Here is a 24647-nt window from a genome sequence, read left to right on the forward strand (position 1 = left end):
TCCTCTGACAATGTGAGGAAGCGCAGAAACTTTTAGGACGTTTTTACCCACCATCCTTCCAACTGCACCAAATTGGTTGGGCACATGGGTGTCCGGTTGGTAGGTAGGGATCGAAGGAACAGGATTAAGGATGGATGGATGGATGGGTGGATGGACAAGTTGTCATGACGACAGGGTTGCTCTGAATGTGTGTTGGCTGATGAAGTCTTTCTTTGCCTGCTTGTCCAATCAGATGGCTGAGCAGCGCATGCAGCACGAGCAGGAGAGGACGCGGCTGCAGCAGCAGCACAGCGCGGAAAAGGACAGCCTGGTCCAGGAGCGCCAGCGGGAGGTGAGCAGCCTGGAGAGGCAGGCCAGGGCCGCTCTGCAACAGCACCAACAACATACCCAGGAGTGGAGGAAGCGTGATGCCCAGGTAGGGGGTCTCCACTGATCCATGTTCGCACACACACATGCTGACCCTCCGCTCTCCTGTGGACAACCATTTTGTATTTTCACTATTGACGTTTTCCTGACGATTTCAAAAGCACAGTGGGTTCAGACACTTTTTTACTTCATCCTAGACAGAAATTGAGATTTGATGTGAATAATTTCATACATGGTTGAATTTTTTTTTGTGTGTGCGAAAATATTTGCATATACCTATTTGGAAAAAAAAACATTTGAGTTGAGTAAATCAATAGCGAGGAGTAAGAAAAAGTAATATGTTGTCAAAACGAAACAAAAAAAATCAAACTGCCTGAACTTCTGATGTTTTATAGATGTTTTAAAAGTCACATAATCACAGCAGGGTTTCCTAATTTAAAATGTTGAATCCCGAAACCAAAGGTGGCGAGATGAAGTAGAAGAAATCTGTATAGAGCCAAATTCTCGGCTGAAATGCTCTTTTTTTCTGATGCATGGTTGTGGACCTTTGTCAAGTGTCTGACACTCTTACAGAAGTGTTCCTATGTGTGGCGTACTCATGTCACCACACTTCGCCATATCTGTCTGGAAGATGGTGGTTTTTCAGACCGCTGCATGGACATCCCAGATACTGAGCCGCAATCCAACCCTTTCCTCTCTCTTTACCTCTCTCCAGCCTGGGCTAGCTTGGAGCTCTGCGGGAAGCCATTTGACAGACCAGCCTACAGCTGGGGATGTTTCACTCTTCAGGCTTCTTAATGAAATGGACACGATCAGAATGAGGGGGATATAATTCATTAGCCCTTAGCTGGAGGTAGTGATACCGTCAGATAGGTTTTATTTGCGGACAAAGTATACTCTCCCCAAATATGGGCACAAAAAGTATCAGGGACCAAATGACCAGGGAAGAAAATTTCACTTTCGCGAAACTGTTCTTTGGTGTTTTGTATTTTCATGACTCAATAGAAGAAAAGTGTTACGTTTTGTTTTAGAGAGATAATTATCATTTTCCACTTAAAACACAATTTAAGGTGCTTTTTTTCAGACAGTATCGAAAACAAAAATGTGTTTTGCATATATTTTAACCTCTAATACTCTTTTCAGATGGGGATAAATGTGATTTGTTTGTGTTTACATTTTACAAAGAAAGCAGATGGTTTAGTTTAAGTTCAGTATGGCCCCCAATGATGAGTCAGAACATTCTTTCATTTGTAACACTGTTGTTTAACAGAATCTTACACTATCTTTCTGTAACTCCAAAAGCTGTATAACATGGGGAGAAAGTCATTGGTTTTCCTCTCTTTTCCCCCTAATTGGATTTTGTTTGAAATATTTTTGGAAGAAATGTCCCTCAGAAGCGCCCAATGGCTCCAGCTGGAATGTTATTTCGTTTTCTGGAGATGCTGTCACAACAGGACGTTTCTGCAGATAATATGACGCACTGCTCATGTCAAAATGACGTGTAGTTTGACAAATGTCAGGGTCTCAGTAGGTGACAGAAAACAAACTTCCCGGGTGCTCTCTCATCTCAAAATTCTCAGTTCCTGTTTGCTCGTGCAACATTTTGAGTCGAGATCAGACGCCTGTCTAAAGTCAGACGGTAAAGCAGTAGAAATCAAGATTTTCATTCAGGCCTTGGCAAGATGAAGGATGGGATTGTGAAGTTCTTGAAACTGGAAAATATGAGTCAGTTTGACTTCCTGTGCAAGCACTGTTCAGTGGATGTGCTGTTAAAATGACAAGAGGCTGACACACTAGCAGCCATATGTATAAAAGATGAGCTTTTTTTGTACATTGAGCAAAGGCACATATTATTAAACAGTTCTGCACTACCAAAGTTTTTTTTTTTTTTATCTCTTGAGAACTCTGTCTGTCACACTGATAGCAACACGGTGCTTATGTGGCCCTTCACTGACAAAAAAACTGCAATGAAAGTGTTAAAAAGGAGTATTTTATTAGAGCATACAAAAAGATAAAGCCCTTTCCTCACAGCATGTTATAGCTTTTTACTTTTTCCAAATGTCTCTTTTTGTCCAGAATATTCCCAGCCTTGTAAACAACACGTTCCCTCCACATGGACCACATAGACAGTGATATTATTAAGTGACAGGTCCGTAACAGACAAACCAAATGCCTGGCACAGTTATTGCTGACTTCCTTTGTGTCTTTTGGGAATGTGTAGGGACAATTGCAGCTAAGATGTTGGCTACAGGAACAGCAAATGTCACAAGGATAAGTAACACTCACTCGTTCAGTTTGTGTGGTGGGACACTAATACGTAGCATTCCTGACTCTTGCCTTGTGTAAATGTGAAAGAGAGCCAATGAGTTGTAGCAGTGATCTAAAAGTCACACAGGGATACGCTGTCCTCATCCCAGCAGTTTGTCCTTTAAGAAACAACCACCAGCTGCTGTTATGTTGTTAATATGAACGCCACCTCTCACAGGGAGGTAATATTTTTGTTGTCATCTGTCTGTATGTCTGTGTGGGCCAGTGAAGAAGCAGATCTCAAACCCAGACAGGGTGCAGGAAATATGTTTCACTCTTCAACAGTGTGAGATAATTGATGGAACTTTCAGAGTGACAGACCACATGCAGAGTGGCAGATGTTACACTATTAAAAAAAAATGTCCATCCTGACAGTAACCAATTTAAACACTTTTTTTTTTTTTTTTTTTTTGCTCGAATGCAGTAATATTTGTCTTCTTTTACTGAAAGTAAATGCTAATCAAAAACGACTCACACATTCAGCTCCACAGCCCTCAAAGTGACTGGAATAACCTCCTAAAGCTCCACAGTCTAAGTGAGACAGGATACGTTTGCGCTCACTCTGTGTCCCACATTTTGACATCGCAAACAAATTATTGATATCACGCCAATCTTCAGAGTCCCCCGTCTCTTGTGATATAAAAATTGAAGTGATGGTTGTGATCTCTGAGTAACACGCCAGAGTTCAAGATCTGTCTCTCTTCCACTCATGTTCGTCTAAATGACGGGACTAGTCTGTGCTGCTGGTCTCATTCTTAACACAAACATGTCAATCAAGCACAATTGACATATGATATGTTGATTTCCATAAGAATATAAAACAGGCTTTTTCTCTTGTTTCATTAATTTCTCAGGAAATATATGAACTTTGGCGAGGATATGCTCTCTCCAATTTCACTTTAATGTCAAATATTTATTTATTATTACATGATGGACTCACTTGCCAATTACTTAAGAACACCCACATAAAACTAATATCTTGTGTTGACAAATTAGGAATAATACAGCACCAAAAATGCCAGCCTCCATAATGAAATAATATCAACATGTCTCATACAAATTCAATAAATAAAACCTGAACAATGTAACTGTCATGAAGGAAGGCTGTATTGCAGGGATGTTGTGTCATACATGCATGTACCGACCCACAACTCTGCCTGGTGTCTTTATCATAGTATTCATTTAAAGGAGTAAACTACTTGTTGAACGTTTATTGGAATGCCAGTGTGCCAGAAAGCTGTCAGCCATCCATCCAGAGTGATGAAATGTTTTGACATATATGCTGTGTGAAAGCGTTGCCATAGCAACCATGATGTCACCCATTGGATTATGGAGTTCAGTTTTGGAGCTTTGAGTTCAGTGTTTTACTGTCAGTATCCATATTTTGAATGAAAGGGGCGATATAGTAGATTGAAGTGTTGAACAATGACGCAGTTGTTGGCGATATAATAAAGCCACAATTTTGATTTTGTTCCATATAAGATGACACGATCAATCACATTTATATTATCGACTCACAAAGAGCAAGTAAAATGGTTTCATGAACCAAATAGAAAAAGAAAAAACAAATATTCCTTAAAAAAATAGAATGAATAAAATGGACTGTGAAGCTTAAAAAAAAAAAAGCAGACAGGCTGTGGGAATTTCAAAATAAAGGCACCATATGAATATTCACAATCCCCGTCATTTACATTATTCGTCGGTCTCAGAATCGATATAGGGAAGCAGATCCATGTACTTCAAGTTGACAAGTGGGTTGTGAATCTTGCAGGCCGTCATGGACAATCAAAAGGTTGGCATGGCACTCTGCTTCATCATCAACCTTTGAAGGAAATGAGTGAATGAGATTGTAAACTAGAATATTCACAGGGGTAATAAATCAAGAGAGAATTAGGGACATTTCTTCATTGACTTCTATATAATCTGACCACTGAAAATAGTTGCTGCTAGTTAAAAAAAAAGAAGAAAGAACAGGTTTAAGGCGCTTCCAAAATTTGCTTCACTTTTCAGACCTTGAGGGTGCCATCACCTTTTAACATTTCATTACTAGTCCAAATACAATGGTCTTATTTATATCCTGTCTAAAATGGAAGAACAGCCTCCCTGTGCACTGTCTAAAACATGTGAAGTGACATGAACATCAACCATAATTTAGTGTATCATATTTCCACTTTGTTGGGAATTTGGGCAGGAATTAATCATTATTGTGTTGGAGAAAAAATGAATCATATTCTAGGAAATATTTTCAGTGAGGAGTAATTACATTGTATGGAAAACAACTCTGGCAATGTTGGTTTTAATGTACTCTGTTTTGTATCTGAGGCTTTAATTGTTTAACACTGCTAAGAGTTCAAAAACTAGGGCCAGAATTATAAATTAATTTGAAGCTGCAGGATCGTTTGTTCTATGCAAACCTCATCATTTGTATTTTTCCCCACCAGCCACTGCTCAAAACTCATTTTATGGGTTGTATTTTCCCGAATAATTATGTCTTTTTTCAAAGCAATATACTCACCATCTGGACATCAAACAGCATAAGAGCGAGCCTTATGAGATCTATCCTTTGGGCTGTGATGGACTAAATAATGATGCTGTCAGTTTTTCAAAGCATTTGAATCCCACCAACGTGATTAGGATGAGTCAAATGACGAGGGTGGTGACAGAAAAGGATGCTAAAGAAGACGTCGGGCGAGGAGAACAAGGCAGACAGCTCGACCAGTGTGTGCATTGATTGTCTCTGATAGAAGATGATCGGGCTCTTAAGATCCGGGATCGTCAAGAGTTCCTGTCTTGTTACTCACTGATTCACAGAAGCATCCTACTCAGCTCGCATGATTCCTTAAGTGATTGTAATCACATCTGCCTCCATGCAGCAGAACCCAGCTGATTTTTTTGCTTTTTTCCATATAGAATAACAGATTGTGGTTACTCTTATGCTCCATGATGTGCTGAGTGTTAAAACATATCCCTTCCCAACTATGAAGCCATTTATTATGTGCATACATCACATCTTCATCCCTATGATATTCTGTTTCGCTGGCAACAGTAGAACATTAATGACGCCACTAACCTACGATTTCTCCAATTAGTTCAGTAAAACATGCACAAATGCAAGTGTACTGTTCACTTTTGATTCCAATATATAATTTATCTGGTAAAGCCAAGAGGCTGTCATACTGTTCTGCTGTATTTAGAGAATTTACAGAATGCAATGTATTTTAATGACATGGAGTTATACCAAATGGCCATTTTCCAACATGTATTTAATCAAATATATTTGTAATTTGTTTTTTCATGGAAAATGAAAAATGGTTTGACAGTTTGGGGAACAAAATAGTAAAGTTTAAGTTAATTTTTTTTAGAGTTAAACCAACATAGGAGAAATACCGTATTGTAGTATTTTCACTCCAAGATGCATGCCACAGTGGCCATTCACTACCAAGGTTTTTGAGGTCATTCTCAAGTCCTAATGGACATTCCTCAAGGCCTTCCTCAGATATCGCAATTAAGCGAGGTGTCCTTGAACTTTTACGACCAAAATCTTTCATTTCATCCTTGAGTCCTAGTGAACATTTCTGCCAAATTTGAAGAAATTCCCTCAAAGCGTTTTTGAGATTCAGCATTAACGATAATGGGACGGGTCGACAAATGACCCTAAAACATAAAACCCCTGGCCCGTGGTTGTCACCAGCAGGGAGGCGTAAAAATGTGTGAAAAGAATGTATCATAATTTTTGGGAATGTGTAATTGCTTTCTTTTAAAGTTAAACTGTGAGGTCACGCCGCTCTTATGCCTGCACACTTTGATTGATTTGCTTAGTTTATCATAAAGATTGGGAGCAGGGGAGAAACAGCTAATCCACCCAACATTCAAAAATACCAGCACCTTTAAAGCTCATTAATTAACAACACACATCTTGTTTGTTTATTCCGTGCAAAACCTCATCTAACGACTTCTTATCAAACTCAAAAAAAAGTAAATGAGCGTCTCTCCCAAAGGCATTAGGACTATAATGCCAGGTCAACAGAGTTAGAGCTAAATGTTTCTGCCTGTCAAGCTAATGCCAAACTAAAGACTTTTTTCACAGCGGAGTCGTCATAGCAGGAAAAGCACAAGCACACAAGTGCTAATAAGATTAATTATGGCTTAGTTCCATTTATGGAGGGCTGTAAGCCATGCCAGTGAGCCAGAATGCACAATAACAGGGCGCTAGCATGTTAAACTGGAATACAGCTTATACAAATGTCACTGACTGTATAGAATTATGTCATATTCATCTTTTACATGATGGGAAGGCATGTTACTCTTTATTTGTGAATAATAAATCCCCTGGCCACTCAAATTCCTCACAGAGTGATAATATTATCTCACACAGGATTGTTAAAATACTACTGCGTCTTTGATATCTGACAGTCCTCCGCAGCTTCCCCAATTAGCATAACAGCAGAATAATAAATCTATTAAGATTCAACTAATGTTAAGATACTCTAAACAGATGCAACACACACACACACACACACACCCCTCCTCATTTTTTGTCTGTTTTACTAAATCATCTATATTAAAGATAAGAAATGCCTCCACAGAGACTGCACGATTACAATTTATGTGAACACTTCATCAAAACATAAGTAGTTTCCCTTTCACGGGGACGGCTTGCATATTTCAGAGCAGTGAAAAGGAGTTGCAGCGATGTTGCAATCAAACAAACATTCTATTACTAGTTGGTCCTGGCTCTTTAGTCCACAAATGATGCTGCTTTAAGTGTTTTTGATCATACAGCTGTCTGTGAGAGAATCACACAGATTTATACGCAATCAGTCCTCAAGAGCGTTTCCGTGCAGCCAATCACATTAAATAGAGTTACCAAGGCAAAGCAGTATCCAGATGATGAAGACTTGTCATCCTCTACCATAGAAAGTATTCATTCCAGGCTAAAACCCCTCTTGTTCTCTCTGGCTTTCAGTGAGTCTTAAGCTGGAAATAAACTAGACCAGAGCTACCCAAAGTGGAACCCATGGCCCAAAATTGGCCTGCCATACAAGTTGATTTGGCCCACCATGATGATTTTTTTTTTTAATGGCACAGTGACTCATCGCAGTCCAACATTACAGCTTGTCATGTACCGGAATAGCTTAAGTTTAACACTAATCTGTTCTGTGACAGTGATATTTGCATTCTCTTGATTCCGATGGGTTCTGATGGGTTCAGAGTTTCCTACACTTCCCCACACAACAACCACCAAGCGCCAAATCTGGGTAGTTTTTTGATTTGGTGGCATTATTTGAGTTTGTTGCCTTGCTGATGCTGATTTGTGTATGCAAGTGGACACACTCTCACTCACGCTCACATTCTCATCCTGCCGTGTTTAACTCCTCTACTGCAGGACTCATCACACCGCTGACACTTCAGAGGTGCGACTGTCAATGTCATCTTAAAAACTAGATCAATTTTTTGCCTCTACAATACTTTTTTTTAAATGCCAGTCAGGGCTGTAAACGAGGGACTTCAGGGTGCATTCAGATGCGCCTTGGAAACAGACTCACATGGCGTATCAAACGTGTTAGATTTTTATTTTTTTTTAAGAGGACTCTGGTGGTGTGTTCTCGGGAACAAACCGACTGTGAATGTGTACGACCCCTAGCCAATGAACTCAGAGGAGGTGGAGGATTATTATTATTGTTATTATTATGAGCTTTGTTGTGTTGTTACCTCTTTCGGTCATTTGCAACTGGCATTAGCCTACATAACGTTAGCCCAGGTTCCAGTTTGGTACATAACCTTTCCAAGAGATATTTGATTTACTCACCTCCAACTCCCTCTGCACTCCGCTGAGTTCTTACTCCCCACATAAACCCCTCTGGGACTCCACCAGAATTTTACTCTTTTTCGTACATTTTTGGACACTTTTGTCTTAGATAGCGCCGCAGGTACAAACAAGCTGCCAGGTCCCTCGCCTCCTTTGTTTTTTCATTTGAGAATTTGGTGAGTTCAGTTCACACATGCAACCTTTCCCACATATCTTCCAGTATTTTCCCAGGACAGTTGTGTGAATGAGTTTCCCAGGAATTTGCGTCTACAATTTTCCACCTCAAAACTTTGTAACATGACGGAATAAGCAGGGAGGGGTTTATTATGGATGAAGGTAGAAAGATATCATATCAGGGCCTATTACTGCCCTCTACAGGACATCTTGCTGGCCTGTGTGAGGAAGTGCAAGCCAGATATGGTCTGGATTGAAGTTTCATTTGTGAATATTGAAAATCACTAGGGGTGAATGGAAGGTATTACCAGGAATTTACTGGGATATCTGTCTGAAAGAGGCTTTTGAATGGCAAGCCGTGTAGTTTATGATCCCTAGTCTGGCACAGTTGTTAAAAGTGTGATCCCGAGTTACTCAGTCATTACCACAAATTTGTTGAACTTTGTTGAAATTTGTGCATGTGCTTCATTTGTCAGTTAGTTCTGTCCTTTATACTTTACTTTTCCTGTGTCGCTCTTTCTTCTTTGTTGGTTTTTAATGGTTATTTGATCACCCATGGGTTGATTCTAAACTGTAAATAAACAGTCCTGACTTGTAGGTTTCCGTGTATTCTGGACTTAGTGACATTGTCACTAAATTGGACATGTGTGCTTTGTTATCTCGTCACTAGTCCTTTTTCCAGCCTCTACTCTGATGTTTTGCCAGGCCTTTGTCTTCCTAGCTGACACGCTTTGACCCGATATATTTGATTTGACACTCTCCTATTGTCACTGAGAGCAGCTTCATCACAAAGCTCCACATCAGCTGCTATCATGTGCCCTGCTCAAACGACTGGACTCACTTCCTGCCAAAGGAAACATGCTCTTCTGGCCTCGTACATTTCTGAAGTGTCATGGCCAGTGCCTCCGCTACGGAAGATTATTCTCTAACACATTACAAGATTTTCTGGAAGACAGATCATCCACATTTGTTAAAGAGAGAATTATACATTAAAGACTCTTCAGGGCTCAGATCAAATAGCTGTTTGCCCTTGAAGGCACAAGTGGTGCAAAGAGACTGTTAATTTTGCCAGATGGGCGACAGGGACATTGAGATTGAAGATTACATGTTTGTTTTTACCTCATTCTCTATGTCATTGCTGCTTATTTGTGTACGTGACAGACTCGACCATGTGGCTTTACGCGCGTGTGTGTGTGTGTGTGTGTGTGTGTGTGTGTGTGTGTGTATGCGTACACACACAAGTGTATTTATCTTTGTGTGCCAGTGTTGGGGGGAGTGTTACATAGAGCCGCAGCATCTGCCTGTTTTTGTGACACTCCTTTGAAGTCTCTTTGATTCTCCCTAGTGCTTGCTAAAAAAGACTTCAGACACTTTCTGTCTGATTGCCTTAACATGGCGTTGTCCTGGGATGCCCAGGCTTTTGAGTTGGGTGGGGCGGGACAGAGGGAGGGGGTACTCAGTGCCAACCAAAGTATGAAATAAACCACATAAACCAAGAAAAGTATCAGGAATGTGCAACAGCAGATGAATATCTGCAATAAAAGGAGGCACGTGTGAAACAATGCCTCTTACCTAGGATTCAGAATGATTTTACTCTCTCATTTGCACAGAATGATTATGTGATATTTGAAATTCACAATATGATATTGTTAGCCCTTCTCCCTATGTTCTCTTGAAGCGCCATCCCAGCTAAGTGATGTAGTTTGGGGAAAAGAGTAAGCTCATCAATTCCTTTTGAAATTTTGACATTTCCCAAACTCTAGAGATGTAACTTCATTGCATGTGTCAGGCCAGTCTATTTCTGGTGTTTCAGAGGCTAGGGGCTTGTGCTTATTAGCATTCCTGCTATGTAATGTTGAATCTCTCTGGCAGCTATTAAAGGGCTCTTCTGGGCAAAGTCAAGGCTGAGCACTTCAAAAAGAGAGAGGTCAAGAGAGGGGACAGGCCATTTCAGCAGCCCCCACGCTGACTGTGGCGCATGAAGAGGAATACTGAAATGTTTAAGCATGTTTGTGTTCCTGCATGGTCGGAAAACAAAGGCTCATTCTGCGTCTCGTTACATCAGTCTAGCTTGAGCAGCCTATTGACGCTCCTATACTTCTCTCAGCGGGGTATGGTTGTACAGTGTTTGCGTCAGATTTGATGGCAAGAAAAGATGTAATCTGCAGATATTTTCTTCTCTATTTTCAACCCAAGATCACACAGAATCTCTTTTGTTGTCGCTCACTGTCAGATACATTGTCTCAGCTTGTAATCAAGTCAGGCCATCGTAAGTGCATTCCCAGAGCCAGAAATGTAAAAGAGTTGAAGATGTGTGGGTAGATCTTGTGAAAATCATAATAATTGGTATGTAAATACAATCCATTTAGACAAAAATGAAATTATGGTTATCAAATTCTGAATACTCAATCACCTCAGAAGACCACAGCCAAATGTGAGAAACACATATTTAGAACCAATAAGGGCTTATTCTATCAGAAAATCATAGACCATCCACTTATTTGGAGCCACAAGATATCAGAAGGGCATAAGTAAATATCATAATTCACTTGACATATCTGAATTTTTGTTTTAACAGACAATTTCAGATTTGGAAACCCAGTTATCATGTCTGCGTGAGGAACTCCAGATGGTTCACGCCCAGCATAAGCAACAGTTGGCTGAGATGGCGTTGCTTTGCGAGGAGGAAAAGCGAAAATCACACCTGGACAAAGAGACGTCACTGGATCGGCTCCGTAGCGACCTGGAGAGAACCCACCAGCAGGAGTCGTTCAAAGCTCAGGAGAAGGTTTGTTGGGCTTCAGAAAGTAAAGAGGGAATGAGGACTGAACATTTACAACATTTAGTTTCTCCAGTATAAAGGTTACATCGGGACTCTCAGACTCAGGGAAATCCTATCCAAACAACAATTGAAGTCTGATTTGAGTCAGATCTCTACAGATGCTTTACAGTCTGGATGCTCAAATAGGTTTTCACAACTCGTTTTTCCTCAGGAGATGGCTGCCTCAAGTTTGTGTCTCGGAGGTGGACACAACAAATGTGATCTTACCAGTTACAAAGTAACAGTGTGAACCGAAATGGATCTGATTCGAGAAAGAAATCAAATTTCGCCGCAATCTGAACGATGCCTTCATGTACCCCAATACAACAAGCTGATCGAATCCAAACTCTATTCAGAAAACAAGCGCTTATAAAAGCCGTTTGCGTGTCCTCTTGGAAAGACTTGACAAAATATACTTTTTACAACTCAGCATCATGACGATTCAGCACTATTTGGATCTGTTCATCGTGAGTTTATCTCAGTAGAATGTAATCCCCATTTCAGCCCACATAACCAGCATAAAAGCAGGTCTTTCAGACCAGGTTAAACCTCCTAATGAAAGCCTATTTATCCTGTTCACATTGCAAGGAGATGAGGTGTTATCTGTCTGTCTTTTTCCCTGCTGCATCACAATCAACATCACCAATGCAGTCAGCACACCAGAAAGGCACTTCAGTAGAAGAAGCATGGAGGGCAGTGGTGGAGTTTCTGATGTATTTTTAGCTGCAGTCTGTTTTTCAAACTAAATGTCGACTGAATGATGCTCGAGAATCTCTACCTGAACACAGACGGCCTTGGATGTGTGACAGAGGTGACAAAAAGTCGCACAAGTTACCGTTTACGTTACATCGCCAGCATTTCTGCTCACAGGGAATCACTTTTCACGTCAGTTTCATCACTTTTATCTACCTCAGAATAATGTTACGTTTAAACTGTTTTCAGGTCAGCAGTGGGGTTATTTCACCCATGATTTATGAGGTGTTTGATTTTTGTTTTATTATTATCATCCTTTTGGTCAGAGTATCTCTGCGGATCATCTAGCTCCTCTCCCTTTGTCTCTCGGTCTCTCTGCCTCAGTATGTGTTCGTGTTGATGCTTGAATCCACCACTGTAACAAATTGTCTTCCACACAGTTTCTCTCATTGCCAGAATACACTCAGTATCTTGCATCCTTTTGTATACACACACACGCACACGCACATGTGCGTATATTGAGCCAGGTTGATGTCCTGAGGGATATGCATCAATGATATGGCATACAGCACTTGTACACACCAGTAATCACACATTCCACCAGCTGGTACTACAAGTGGGCTTGTCTACAATGAAGGCTTCTTTCAGAACATCCATCCAATATCTATACCTCAACGTTTCCATTTAGAGTCTCTAATTAACCTGTCTGTTTGTAGGAGGAGGCCTGAGAACCTAGAGAGAACCGGCATAGCACAGGGAGAACCTCAAAACTCCGTATAGAAAAGCCTCAGAGATTTGAGGCCATAACCTTCTTGCAATGAGGTGACAGTGCTAACCACTGCACCACCTTTTGACTGAACAGAACTATTATAAACATCTGAATTTTACTCTTAAAGCCCATTTGGAGCTAAACAGGAAGTAGAGTAAGATACAGGCATCTACATTTACACAACATGTTGCGATGTAGGTATTAGTAGAGATAAAATCTTTTGGTTAAGCCACATAACATGATGGGCTTGGCGGTTTTGAAATGTACATACAAGTTCAGGAATTGGATTTAAGGCTGAGTTAGAGAGAGGAAACCACAGCATTTCAGTAGATCCATTATCCGGCTTTGCTTTTTGCTATCTCGGTGAACCGGTATGAACTTCAATTAGAACTTCTTCAGAGCTTTGCCTCTTTCTTTGACTTCTCTTGCTACCAAAGTAACTGCAGCCATCACTTATAATCTTATGCTGGTCTTGCAAGAAGTTAACCTTAGGTGGTGTTGATCAGAACCTAATCTCCCCGGCAGGGCCCATCAAAGACAGCCTTTTTCATTAGACACCATCCTGCGCCAGCTGTGCAGCATTAACCCCGGAATGCGGGGACCTCCGAAGAATTAGGCAGCCATTTTGGCATCCGATTGCACATAAAACCAGGGTTAGTGAAGGCAACTCGATCGAAGGAAAATTGCGAGCTTAATACAGGGTAATCCTCATTTGAATGAATCATGCCATTTCCCATCAGTCCCTCTTTTACTTTTGGATATGTGAAGGCTGTTTTCAGCTAAAAGTTATTTTATCTTTTTGGCACACTTTAATCCCTCTGCATGACCCACAGTTTTCTGGAAATCTGGAGTGGATTCAAAGCAGTGAGGCTGAATTTTGAACTTAGACTGATAAGACTATCAGCAATGTGCTAGTTTCACTTTTTATGAAAGAGATTAATGATTTCTTCCTTTTTTTGTCAGCTGAAAGTGCATGCTTCTAAAAAAAAACTCACCAAAAGGTTGAACGTCTTACTTTTTTACCCTTTTTTCTGCTTTCTAATCTGTCTCCAAGTTTGACTTCGGAGTGGGCAGGAAAAAGTTTCTCTGTGTTGCTGCACCCTTTTTTTTTCACATGGGATTGAAGTCAGCCAGGCTTCAGATCCGTATTGACTAGATCGCCCTGTTTTGTAAGCTGAAAATTTCTCATTCTTTTGATGCAGACAGAAATGCTGTCCGCTGCAGTCCACTATGCTCTTGGAAGCAGAGCCCGGGCAGGCCAGCAATTTTTTTTTTCTTACACATCTCCCAGATCCAGGAAAAAAGGCCAGAGAAATCCATTAAATCCATGAATGGATTCTCATCAAAGACGCATGCGTTTAAGAGCAGAGAGACAGAGAGAGAGAGAGAGAGAGTGAGGGAAGTGATTCAGGCGGATGGAGGGGATGTTTTGGGAGTCGGGGCTGTTGGAATGAAATAATGAGAAACAGAATATCAGAGGAGATACGATGAGATGTTACGATAGTTCCATACTTTTCAGCTGCTACAAAAATAAAGAAAAGAAATGGAGGTAGGCTGAGGAGAAAGTGTGTGCAGAGGTTTCTTAGTCTGGTTGCTATTGAAGTTTGTGTGTGTTCCATTGGTGAGAGTGAACACACACTCATATACACGCACACATTCCCCCAGACCTCCCAATCTCTGTGCTCCACTGAGGGGCCTGTGAAGCTGCTTCTATGCCTGATAAAGACGCCTCATCTTGGGGGCCCCAGTGAGAACGAATCCTGTCTCTCACCCACACCTCCGCCCTTATCTGACTTTCTTATTCTCCTCCACACCTCCACTGTCCATCTGTCCTCTGTCTTTCCTCACAGTCTCCATCACTGCAAACCTGGGACATTAGGGATTTTTTTTTTCCACATATATAAAAAGCTGGTTTTACCAGAATTCAGGGCCGGGCTTTGAGGAAGTGCAGAAACACTTCCTGCACACAGATGCAAACCTTGACTCACAAGCACACACAGAAAAGAAAAAACACAGGTCACATTTGCTTATAGATTTGCTTAATAGGCAGTAGTTATATGAGCTTGAAGTTTGGTTAGTGGAGAAAAGGTTTTGGACCTCTTCACCTCACTCAGCTGCACCATACTCACTCCCTACTTGTCAATACGAGCGATAGGAGATTATGTGAGACAAAAGATCAAGAGGCCTCAGGTTTGATAAGAGATGAATAGCGTCTGGAACCTTGAATTCATATTTACTCTCAGTCTAGAGACTGCAGCACTTTGAACTGCTTGAGGAGATTAGCTGTGCAAATTTTGTCTGATATGTTTGCATTGACCTTTAGCTGTAGAAGAGCGAGAGAGAGAGAGAGTGCACCTATATGCATTTCGTATGTTTACAGAATAATTTTAGGTCAATAATCCTTTCTGTTTTTAGATTTCATAGTGCCACCAAGCATGCATGTTATGCATAAATGCAAGTTTATTCACAAAGTTCAGACGCATTCACAATGAATACTCCGGCAAGGTGTGTGTGTATTTGATCTTTCGCCACGTTTCCGTGTGTGCGTCCACATTTACTCACATCAAAGGTAGAGGGCATTTCAACCAGTGATCACCAAGTGTGACGAAACCACCTGAAGGCAAATATCAGCTAATATGAAGGCAGCATTTTAGCCTGCAGTAGCCAATCGTCGTCCCTGGTGTCACAGAACCAGTGTCCCTCTAGCCATGGGACATGAGACACTCTTTCACACGTTGCATATCAGAGGGTGGAAGTCTCAGGGCCTCAGTCTCCCGTGTGCGCATGTTTACAAAACTGGAAATGTAACACCCGGCCCTGGCAGTGTGTGAGCTTACATGCCCTTCCTTCTTTTGTGTATTTCTGGTCACATAAGGCTTTTTCCACGATGCCAACAAGTTGACATACACCTCAAAGCAAATCCTGTTAGACATAATCAACCTTTTTTTTAAATGACCATAAAATGTGTGTTTAGGTAAGATTAAGTTGGGTATTATGTGGCAAGTCAGCTGTTGTGTAAGTCTAATATTTAGTTTCCAAGTATTCACATTACATCATTGAGAGTTATTGATGTTAGCAGGGTTGTTGTTTTTTGCCTCCTCACTCATATTTGATTTGATCTTAAAAGACAAAGCATTGGTTTGTGCTCAGCAGTACGGTTAGAGAAGAGGAATGCAATGGCTAATTGGTGCCACAGCTCGGGTACTAACTTCAAAACCTCATTTAAGTTGTTTAGCACAAGAGAATCTTCTGTATCTAACTTTGTTTGTTTTGCTATGGATGAAGCTGACTAGGCAGTGCTTTCATGTGGCCTCGAGATGCATCTTACACTTGCACATTTTTCCTCGTGTGTGTCCCTGACCACTCTCTAATGTGGTTTGAGTGACTGGATCTGAATGTGTCTTCAATGTGTTGCGTTCACATGTGTATGTACAGCCCGGAGTAGAGACAAGGAAAGACTAATTATTCAAAGAAAATTTCAACTTGTGTCTCCTCTTAAATGTGTTTTAAATAACAAATTGTGTTAATAAGTGAAAATAATGCAGGGAAGTTTCCGACTCAGTTAGTGCACTGTTCTCTCCCTCAACCAGAAGATGGTGGTACGAGGTTGTTTGTCGTTGTTGTCATAGCGGCAGTCTCCTTCTTCTCTTTTGCCCCCTGTCACTGCTGACTTATTAGGTTGGTCCTCTGCCATTTGGAGATACACAAAATCACATTATTCAGTTGGTCATGGATTAGACGAGGAGGAGAGAAACACAGGCTGAGGGATGATCAAAGAGGGCCCACATTCACCTCACACTGACAGACTAACTGGGAGACAAAGAGATGGGGGAGGCGGGGTGAAGAATTGGATTTTAGTGGAGAAAGAGGTGAAGTTGAGGATGTTTTGAGTGGATGATCACATCTAATTGATTGATGCCAATGATATTAACTCGTCTGAAGTGGAATCTCTCTGCTATTGATGTATGTTTACATCATTGTTTTAATATGCTAGAGATTGCCTTCTTGTGTTTGTATATGAACATATGTCTGTGGATGTGTGTTGCATATCGAGACCTATCTGAGCTCTTCGTTTCCTCAGTGCACCATCGGGCCCGGCGGCAGAGAGAGGGAGAGAGAGAGAGAGAGAGAGAGAGAGAGAGGGAGGGAGAGAGGGAGTGAGTCACCCAGCAGATGAAAGAGTCAAAGTAAAGGCTCTGCCATCCCAAAAAACATCACACAGCTCCCTTGCTCACTTTTTGAAGTCATCCAAGGGGAGGGAGGGAAACGACACACTTTCTCAATCGCATTAAAACATGGCGTCAGGCAGCTTCCATCTTGTGGCACGCTGTAGATTACACATTGGTTTGAAGTGGAGTTTTAAATGGGACACCATGATGTTGGGCTCTGATTTTTGGGGTTAAGTTCCTAATTCAACGGAATCAGAATCATCCCACATCATAAAATTAGGCAGACTTATTGATCAAAGGAGGGATTGAGGTATAAATACACTGGAAGGGAGGCCTACCTTGGTGCAGAAGACTTGAGTTTCATAAACAGTTCAATCAAAGTTCAGTGACCATCTTTTGCAAAAGGGGTTGCTGTCATCAAAACTGTGCTGCTTTGTTTTAATTTTGCCTAAAAAGAACAACACAGAAGACATGAATGAGTCATCAATTCCAGTTGATAAAGAAGCTGTAGCTACACCCCGCCATTATTCCTCAAACTTTCCCAGACCACATGTTGTAGGTCAGATGTTAAGCTCCACACCCATGGATGCTAATGGATGTAATTGAGATTCTGATACCAAGAACTGGCTGGTTAAATGTGTAATCACAGCACATTTGAGATGTTGCATGTGTGCGTTTGATGTATGTTTATCTGCCTGCCTGTGTGCACTCATGATGCATTATATCTTAACTGCGTGTGCGTGTGTGTGTGTGTGTGAGAGAGAGAGAGAGAGAGAGATGCAGCACTGACAGTGAGCAGCAGGGATGAAGAGAATCGCTACTGACAAGCAGTGATGGCAAACTGTGAAATGGAAATAAAGCCTCTTGTCATTACAGCACAAACTCTCTTTCTCGCACACAGAGCTACACAGGCGAGCGCAGCAAGACAGCAATGATTACAGACAAACGAGCAAATAACATCTCCCAGCTCTCCCTCGCTGGCAGATTGAACTCAAATTGTTATGAGAGACATACAGGGCGAACAGAGAATCGTTTTGAATGCTTACAAATACTGCTGCCACTAAAACTGAAAGCTTCATGGAGCAAAAGCTTCTCTCTGTTTTTTTGGGGGGGGGCTTTCTTGGGGGGAGAGGGGGGAGATGAACCCCACAAACCAGCTCCCTGGTGTGCAATATACTGCATGTGTAATAAAACTCCCAACAAGTGTTAACACCGGTATTCTTCATAATTCATTGTCACCTTTAAAACAACCACATTGTCAACCATCCGTCATGTTCTCCATGTGTGCAGTGACATCATCTTTTAGTCAGCGACTCCAGTGTAGTGGGTTTTTTTTTAGTCTTCTTTCGAAGTTAGGACAATGCCGAAAACCATAATTGCTCTTTAGCAATGTGAGATGATTGGAAACATGTCGCAGAAAAATGCCAGATGGATGTAATATCCTGTCCAAGAACTGCAGACTGCTCTGAAAATGATTTTCACTGACTTGAACACAAACTCAAGAGTTTTAAGACGTGTTTGCTTTGGTTTATTCTAACTTTAAATAACAGGAGGGCACACCTTGAACAAATATCACCTCCAAACAGCTATAAGCTATAGTATACTCTGGACTCTGTGTGTGTGTGTGTGTGTGTGTGTGTGTGTGTGTGTGTGTGTGTGTGTGTGTGTGTGTGTGTGTGTGTGTGTGGCCATCATGCATCCTGTTTGTCCATTGTCTGTGTTTGAATGAAGTGTGGGTGGGTGTGTTTGGCCTGGTTCCCACTACAGATTATTAATTAAGGTAAGCGGCGCATGCATTGCTTTCAGATCTACTTCCACCCTCTTTAACACACACACGCACACATCAAAGCAGCTGCACTCCACACCGCTAGGATTAAGAGGCGATTTAGGAGCCTGATACAGCCTCAGAGTGCCTTCAGCAGGAAAATGCTATTGGCGGGGCACAGGTAGTCTCTTTGAATTTGCTTAGACACACACACACACACACACACGTATGGACAGGTTTTTAATGTACCTCTAATTTTAACTTTCCATCCATGGCTTCTTGATTGTCATCTGCAGCCAGTCTTCATGCGTTTTTATCCTGTATGTGGGAGCTATATAATGCATGATGTTTTATAATTCTTCCTGCTGTATTCCCTCAAGTGACTGTAGGTAAAAGAAATAGGCTCTTAGCGAGCTCCATGTTTTTATGAAACATCTGAGTGTGTTTGCATGTCAACATGAGCATATGTCTGCATGAATACACTCCAGATTACATAGAATCCCTCACAATGTAGCAGATTGAAGATGCAGACATTTTACCTCATGAGCCTCGCGATCTTTCTTCTAAATCTGGACGAATGAGATAAAAGAATTGTGGCAATGCTCTTCTAACAATGGGATATTAATCGTGGTGATATTTTCTTAAATAATGCAATCCCTTGATGTGTCAGTTATTAAGAGATAAAACTATGGTAAGAATCTCAACAGCTTCAGCAGTGTCAGCATCACACAGCGCTGTCCTGCAGCAGTACAGAGAGACAACAAATGTGTCAGCTGTAAAGAAGACATCGAGGAAGTCCCATTTGCGCCCCTCTTCCACACACTCTTCATTCTGTTGCCTTTTCTACACCCTCCTTTGTCTACTCCTCTCTCATCAGCTGCTGTAGGGCCCCCAGAGACGAACAAGCCACCACTCAAAGCGTCCTGGCGCAGGAAGACAGGGCCTGTATCCTTGGTGATGGCTCTGTGTTTCCGTGGTGACAGGTGTGTCCGCTCTGAGTGGACGGTGGTGTTTGTCAGGAAGTCTTTGGTTGGGTTGCAGAGTCCAAATGCAGCTTAGGTGTTGATGGTTGTGAGGGACGCCTTCAATGAAACCTCCTTTCTTAGAGAGTTGTCCGTCTGTCACAGGCTGTTAGGATAGGGGTTTTGTGTGTGTGTGTGTGTGTGTGTGTGTGTGTGTGTGTGTGTGTGTGTGTGTGTGTGTGTTTGTATCAATCAAGTTTCCTGCATTTAAAGAAGAATATGTGTTACTTTTTGATCAACTTAGACATCCATTAATAAATGACTCTAGTTATCTCAAGTCACCTGTTCCATTAAACTACTGATTGACTAGTTTGTCATCTCTCCAAGGAGAAAAAAGATTCAGCTTCTCAAAAGTGAACAACCTCTGGTTTCCTAACCTTCTATAGGACCCTGTCTAGGACAATAAACAGAACATTTTTGAAACAAAATTTGAGGATGTCATCTTAGACTTTGGCATTGATTGACATTTGTTACCATTCTCTTCAATTTTATAGATCAAACAGACGGATGAACTGACAATGACAATAGCCAAAAGAAGCAGGCGTAGATTAACATCCTCTAGAACAAAAAGCTCCCCACCTTGCATACAGTTTGCCATTAGTCATGTTTCCATTGAAATGAATTGCAAAATTTACCAGCATTCACAGAAAGTTGTCAAGAGAATGAGTGAATTTGTGAAGGATTTTACAACCCCCCCCACTGTTCTACAACTATAATGAGTTAGCAGCGCGGCTCTCTTCTCTTCTCTTGTCCTCTCATCCTCAAAGTGAGACATTTCTTATCAAAGCTTGTTTAAGTGCATCGATTAGCAGATGATTACTGTCAGATATTCATTTGTTACTTAAGGACTGTCTTCAGTTGGCACTGTTAGGTCTTTGAACTGTGGTTTTTGCTTTGGTATTCCCTTATTAGTCAGCATCAAGTCAAAAGTCCTTCTTGTGAATTGTTCTTTTTATTTATAGTAAGTAAATGTTTTCCATGTCCAAAAGGTGTTTCCACATTTCCTGAACTATCTTTTGAGAGAAAAAATTACTTTGTATTTTAGAACCTAAGGATGTTTTTGCAAAGTCTCCATGAACGTTTTTCCAGTAGGATCTTTCAAAGTGTGCATTTAAATTTGTCGATGAAAACAGGGCCATTGACATTTTCATTGGATTCCAGCACTTCACACCTAATTATCTCACTCCTGTGATGGGCCTCTCATTGAAACATCAGCTAGCTGAAAGAAGACAGATCTTGAATTAGACACTGTCTGCCTCCAGCTGGCTAGCTTCCCATTAAGTAACAAACGGAAAACAAAGAGGCGAGCGGGCCCTCTAACTCATGACAACAATCTCTATTCACTCCTGTTCTGTCTTCATCGTTTTGTGTCCCAGCTTCTCCTGATCATCTCTTTTTCTCCCCGTGGCTAATTGGCAGCAAGGTTTTAATTCCTGTCCCCCCTCCCCTCTTGCTAAGTGATGAATTGTTGGCAGGGGATCAAAGGGGAGTGGCGCCCACAGTGCACTATGCCCGTCACTACCTGCTGGCACACATGAACACTGTGACTGGAGCTGTGCCAAAGGGCCACAGGCCTTCTCCATGGGGGCACACTGCCAAGAGGCAGAGGTCAAAGTGTGTGTGTGTGTGTGTGTGTGTGTGTGTGTGTGTGTGTGTGTGTGTGTGTGTGTGTGTGTGTGTGTGTGTGTGTAAGCTTTGGGAGAGTGGCATGTGTGCGCTTCCTGACAGAAGATTGAATTTCTTAACTCTCCCTCTTTGTGACTATCTGTCTTGCCGCCTTTCTCTCTCTCTCTCTCTCTCTCTCTCTCTCTCTCTCTCTCTCTCTCTCTCTCTCTCTCTCCCTGTCTCTTCCTGTTGCAGACCAACAGCAAGTTTAAGCAGCTTGAAAAGGAGTACAGTCAGAAGCTCACCAAGTCTGCCCAGGTAATCAGTCCACCAACACAAACTCCCGTTTCCCCCTCTGTTTTATTTTGCATTCTGTTTCAGTCTGATAGAAAGTTCATAGACACACACAATCTTGAACACAATCTACCCATCCCTTTGCCCTTGAACAGATACACACTAGCACACACAAGTGGCAGGTAAAGCAAAGCTTTGACAAATGAACAGAAACATGTGTCACGTATGGATTTTTTTCTTTTCTAATAGGCTTGTCTCTGACTGCATCCTGCATTGTCTTTAATATGGTATTCATCTGCACTAATAAAATTAGCATAGTGCTTAACATTCCCTTTGAAAAAAATGAGGTGTCAAATCCCTGCTCCCCATCTGGAAAGTAGCTTGGGATCTGTATCTGACCTCAAAATAATCAAACATCTCCTGTATGTCAACAGTTTTAATCACAGCGAATGTTTAGCACAGCCATAGCTCTATGAATGCAGGCAGAGGCCATTTTGGAGAAAAGCGTATTTCTAGTACTCAATGAAGCTAAGCTAACCAGCAGTCACGTGTCCACTGGGGGTCTGGAGTGCCCTAATGTACTCAGAGAGGAGAGAAGGGTATTGTTTTGCTTGTCTGGCAATATAACCAAACCGTATTCCTCAAAAAGCTGGCATGTCCCTTTAAGATTAGATGCCATTTTATAACTGGGGTAGTTCTTCTTTCCAACCAGTGTTTTAACTTTCAACAAAACATCTCATGCAGCTTTCACCTCACCACTTTAAAAAATCAAAACATCCAAGTAGTGTTTACATAAAGAAAGAAAAAGACTTCTTGATTATGCAGAAGGCTGAAATATCACAATCACTTGGCCGTAATTGCACCTCGTTACCCAAAGTAGATTCAAAGACTGAGGTTTGTTGTTTTACTGTTTTATTTCTTCTTTTTAAATCCCCCACTGGCACCACCACCCACCAGCCTCACTCTGGGCACAGAGTTGAAAGCAGGATTGACAAGCAGATGTTGTGAGAAAAACGGTAGCTTATTAGGTTACACAATGCAACAACTTCAAAGAGGTCGGATGCTGTGCTAAAGTTCAACCGTGTTTGCTGCTCTGCGCCACCACAGTCAAAGCAACAAGTGATTAATCCTCTGTTTTGAAGACAAAAAGAGCTGGCGCGGGTTCAACAAACAACACTTTTGGACATTAAAGGAAAGTCTGCCCGCCATATTCAGCACCCCTTGTTGAAGTGGTACATCGAGGGTTGTTCTGAAGGTGTGTGTTTTTCTGAAAACAAACTAATATGTATAATTAATGCAGGCTATTTGTCACAGGCTTGGGAGGCTTTGTTTTAAAAGGTAAAGGTGGATTGGAGGATTTTCTCTTGCCTACCCCTTGGGGGCAACTCAGCCAAATGTAAACAAGAGGCCTTTGAACCTCAAAGGCTAACCCCAGTTGTTAACCCCTCAGTGTCTGACAGGGGGCATCACTCTTGTGCTCAGCTGCATGGTTAATAGCCCAATTAAAAACATACCATGCCATACATTATCCTAAGGGGGCTGGAAACGTACTGGGTTCGGGGTGTATTCACGTGCACACATGCGCGTGCACACACACACACTCCTCTCATTGTCTATTTCTCTTCCACACGCACACGCGCACACACATACACAGATTCTCCTAATTAATGCTTCTCCTATTCGATCCTGTGTGTTAAGCATCGAGCTGTGAGTGGTCCTCCTGGGCGACCTGTGAACTGAACAGGGCTGTGCTCTCTTCGCTCACTTAATGATGAGGCTCAAGTGGGTGGTAGCTGTGGTACTGGTGGGAGATCATTACTTTTATTCCTGACCATCCACCATGGGAGTAGGTGGGAGGTGGAGTGAATTTACCATGGGGGGGTTGCGCTTGAGAATATCATGTTCTGGAAGACAGAGGTTGAAGTTCACTTCATATGCAAATATGCGTAATTTATTTCAGCACAATACTGGTTATTATCTTCCACAAATGATATTCACCCATAACCTCGTAGGCTGCTCCTGCATTCATTCCTTTTGATAAATTCTCACTTGAAAACACTAATTCACCATCATAGCCTCTGGCTGTAATCTGTATTAATAATTGTTAAAGTTGCTATAATCTAAATTTGTACATTATCAACTGATTTAATGAAGGTGCAGACTGTGACCATATTTGGAGACACGTGCAAATGTTCATCAGGTGACTTTTCTGGTTTCGTGCTCCGTTTAACTTCCTGGTTTTAGGCTGGTTCTGACTGTATCAGCTTCGTTTCGCTCTCTGACAAACTGACTGATCTCTACAAGCCAAGCGCTGAACCTCAGGCCAACAACGTTAATGACTCGTCACTGAACATAGTGGAGCATTTAGAAGCTAAAGAGTTATTTTTTACCTGACTTGGATGTTGGAGCTTCATGCAGGATGATGCATGTGCAGAGCTTGTCATTAGAAGGCTGTTTCTACATTTATCTGCTGGAGGAGGAAAGTTTCTCCTCGCTCACCTTAAAGACTTTCAGACGTGTACCCATGAGTAAAGATGTCTGAATATTTTTATACTTCTTGGAACATGTCTGTAGGGGATCTTTAAGTATAAGTTCATGTGTGGGAACACTGTTACTGATGTGAGCTGTAAAGGCATCATCACTGCCAGCAAACCAGACAATAATATACCTCGTTTCTGACACATAAGGATTTTTTTTCTATAAGGCTGTCACAAATACTTTCTTGATTATTCTACAGATTAGTGTATTGATTCATCTATGATTAGTAAGTTAATTTAAGAAAAAAAATAACATTTGCTTGAAATTTAGTGTTTACAGAACCATGGTTGATGTGCGTCAGAAAAAAAGCTGTTA

General features: G+C 41.5%; 1 protein-coding gene across 11 annotated transcripts in view; it reads left to right on the forward strand.

The window, feature by feature from the left end:
- cep112 (centrosomal protein 112) overlaps window positions 1-24647 on the forward strand; it is a 109787-nt gene that overhangs the window by 50035 nt on the left and 35105 nt on the right. For all 11 annotated transcript variants that reach the window (XR_015109948.1, XM_086184109.1, XM_086184107.1 and 8 more), the window contains 3 exons: window positions 233-415; window positions 11235-11444; window positions 21756-21818. Coding sequence is in view for 10 of the 11 variants with exons in the window: in XM_086184109.1 (XP_086040235.1) it covers window positions 233-415; window positions 11235-11444; window positions 21756-21818 (456 nt within the window). In the remaining variant the exon portion in view is untranslated. The remainder of the gene's footprint in view (window positions 1-232; window positions 416-11234; window positions 11445-21755; window positions 21819-24647) is intronic.

This window comes from Aulostomus chinensis, chromosome 18 (genome assembly GCF_037954235.1).
Source record: "Aulostomus chinensis isolate RoL2024-O1b breed Wild chromosome 18, RoL_Achi_v1.0, whole genome shotgun sequence".
Classification (NCBI taxonomy): domain Eukaryota; kingdom Metazoa; phylum Chordata; class Actinopteri; order Syngnathiformes; family Aulostomidae; genus Aulostomus; species Aulostomus chinensis.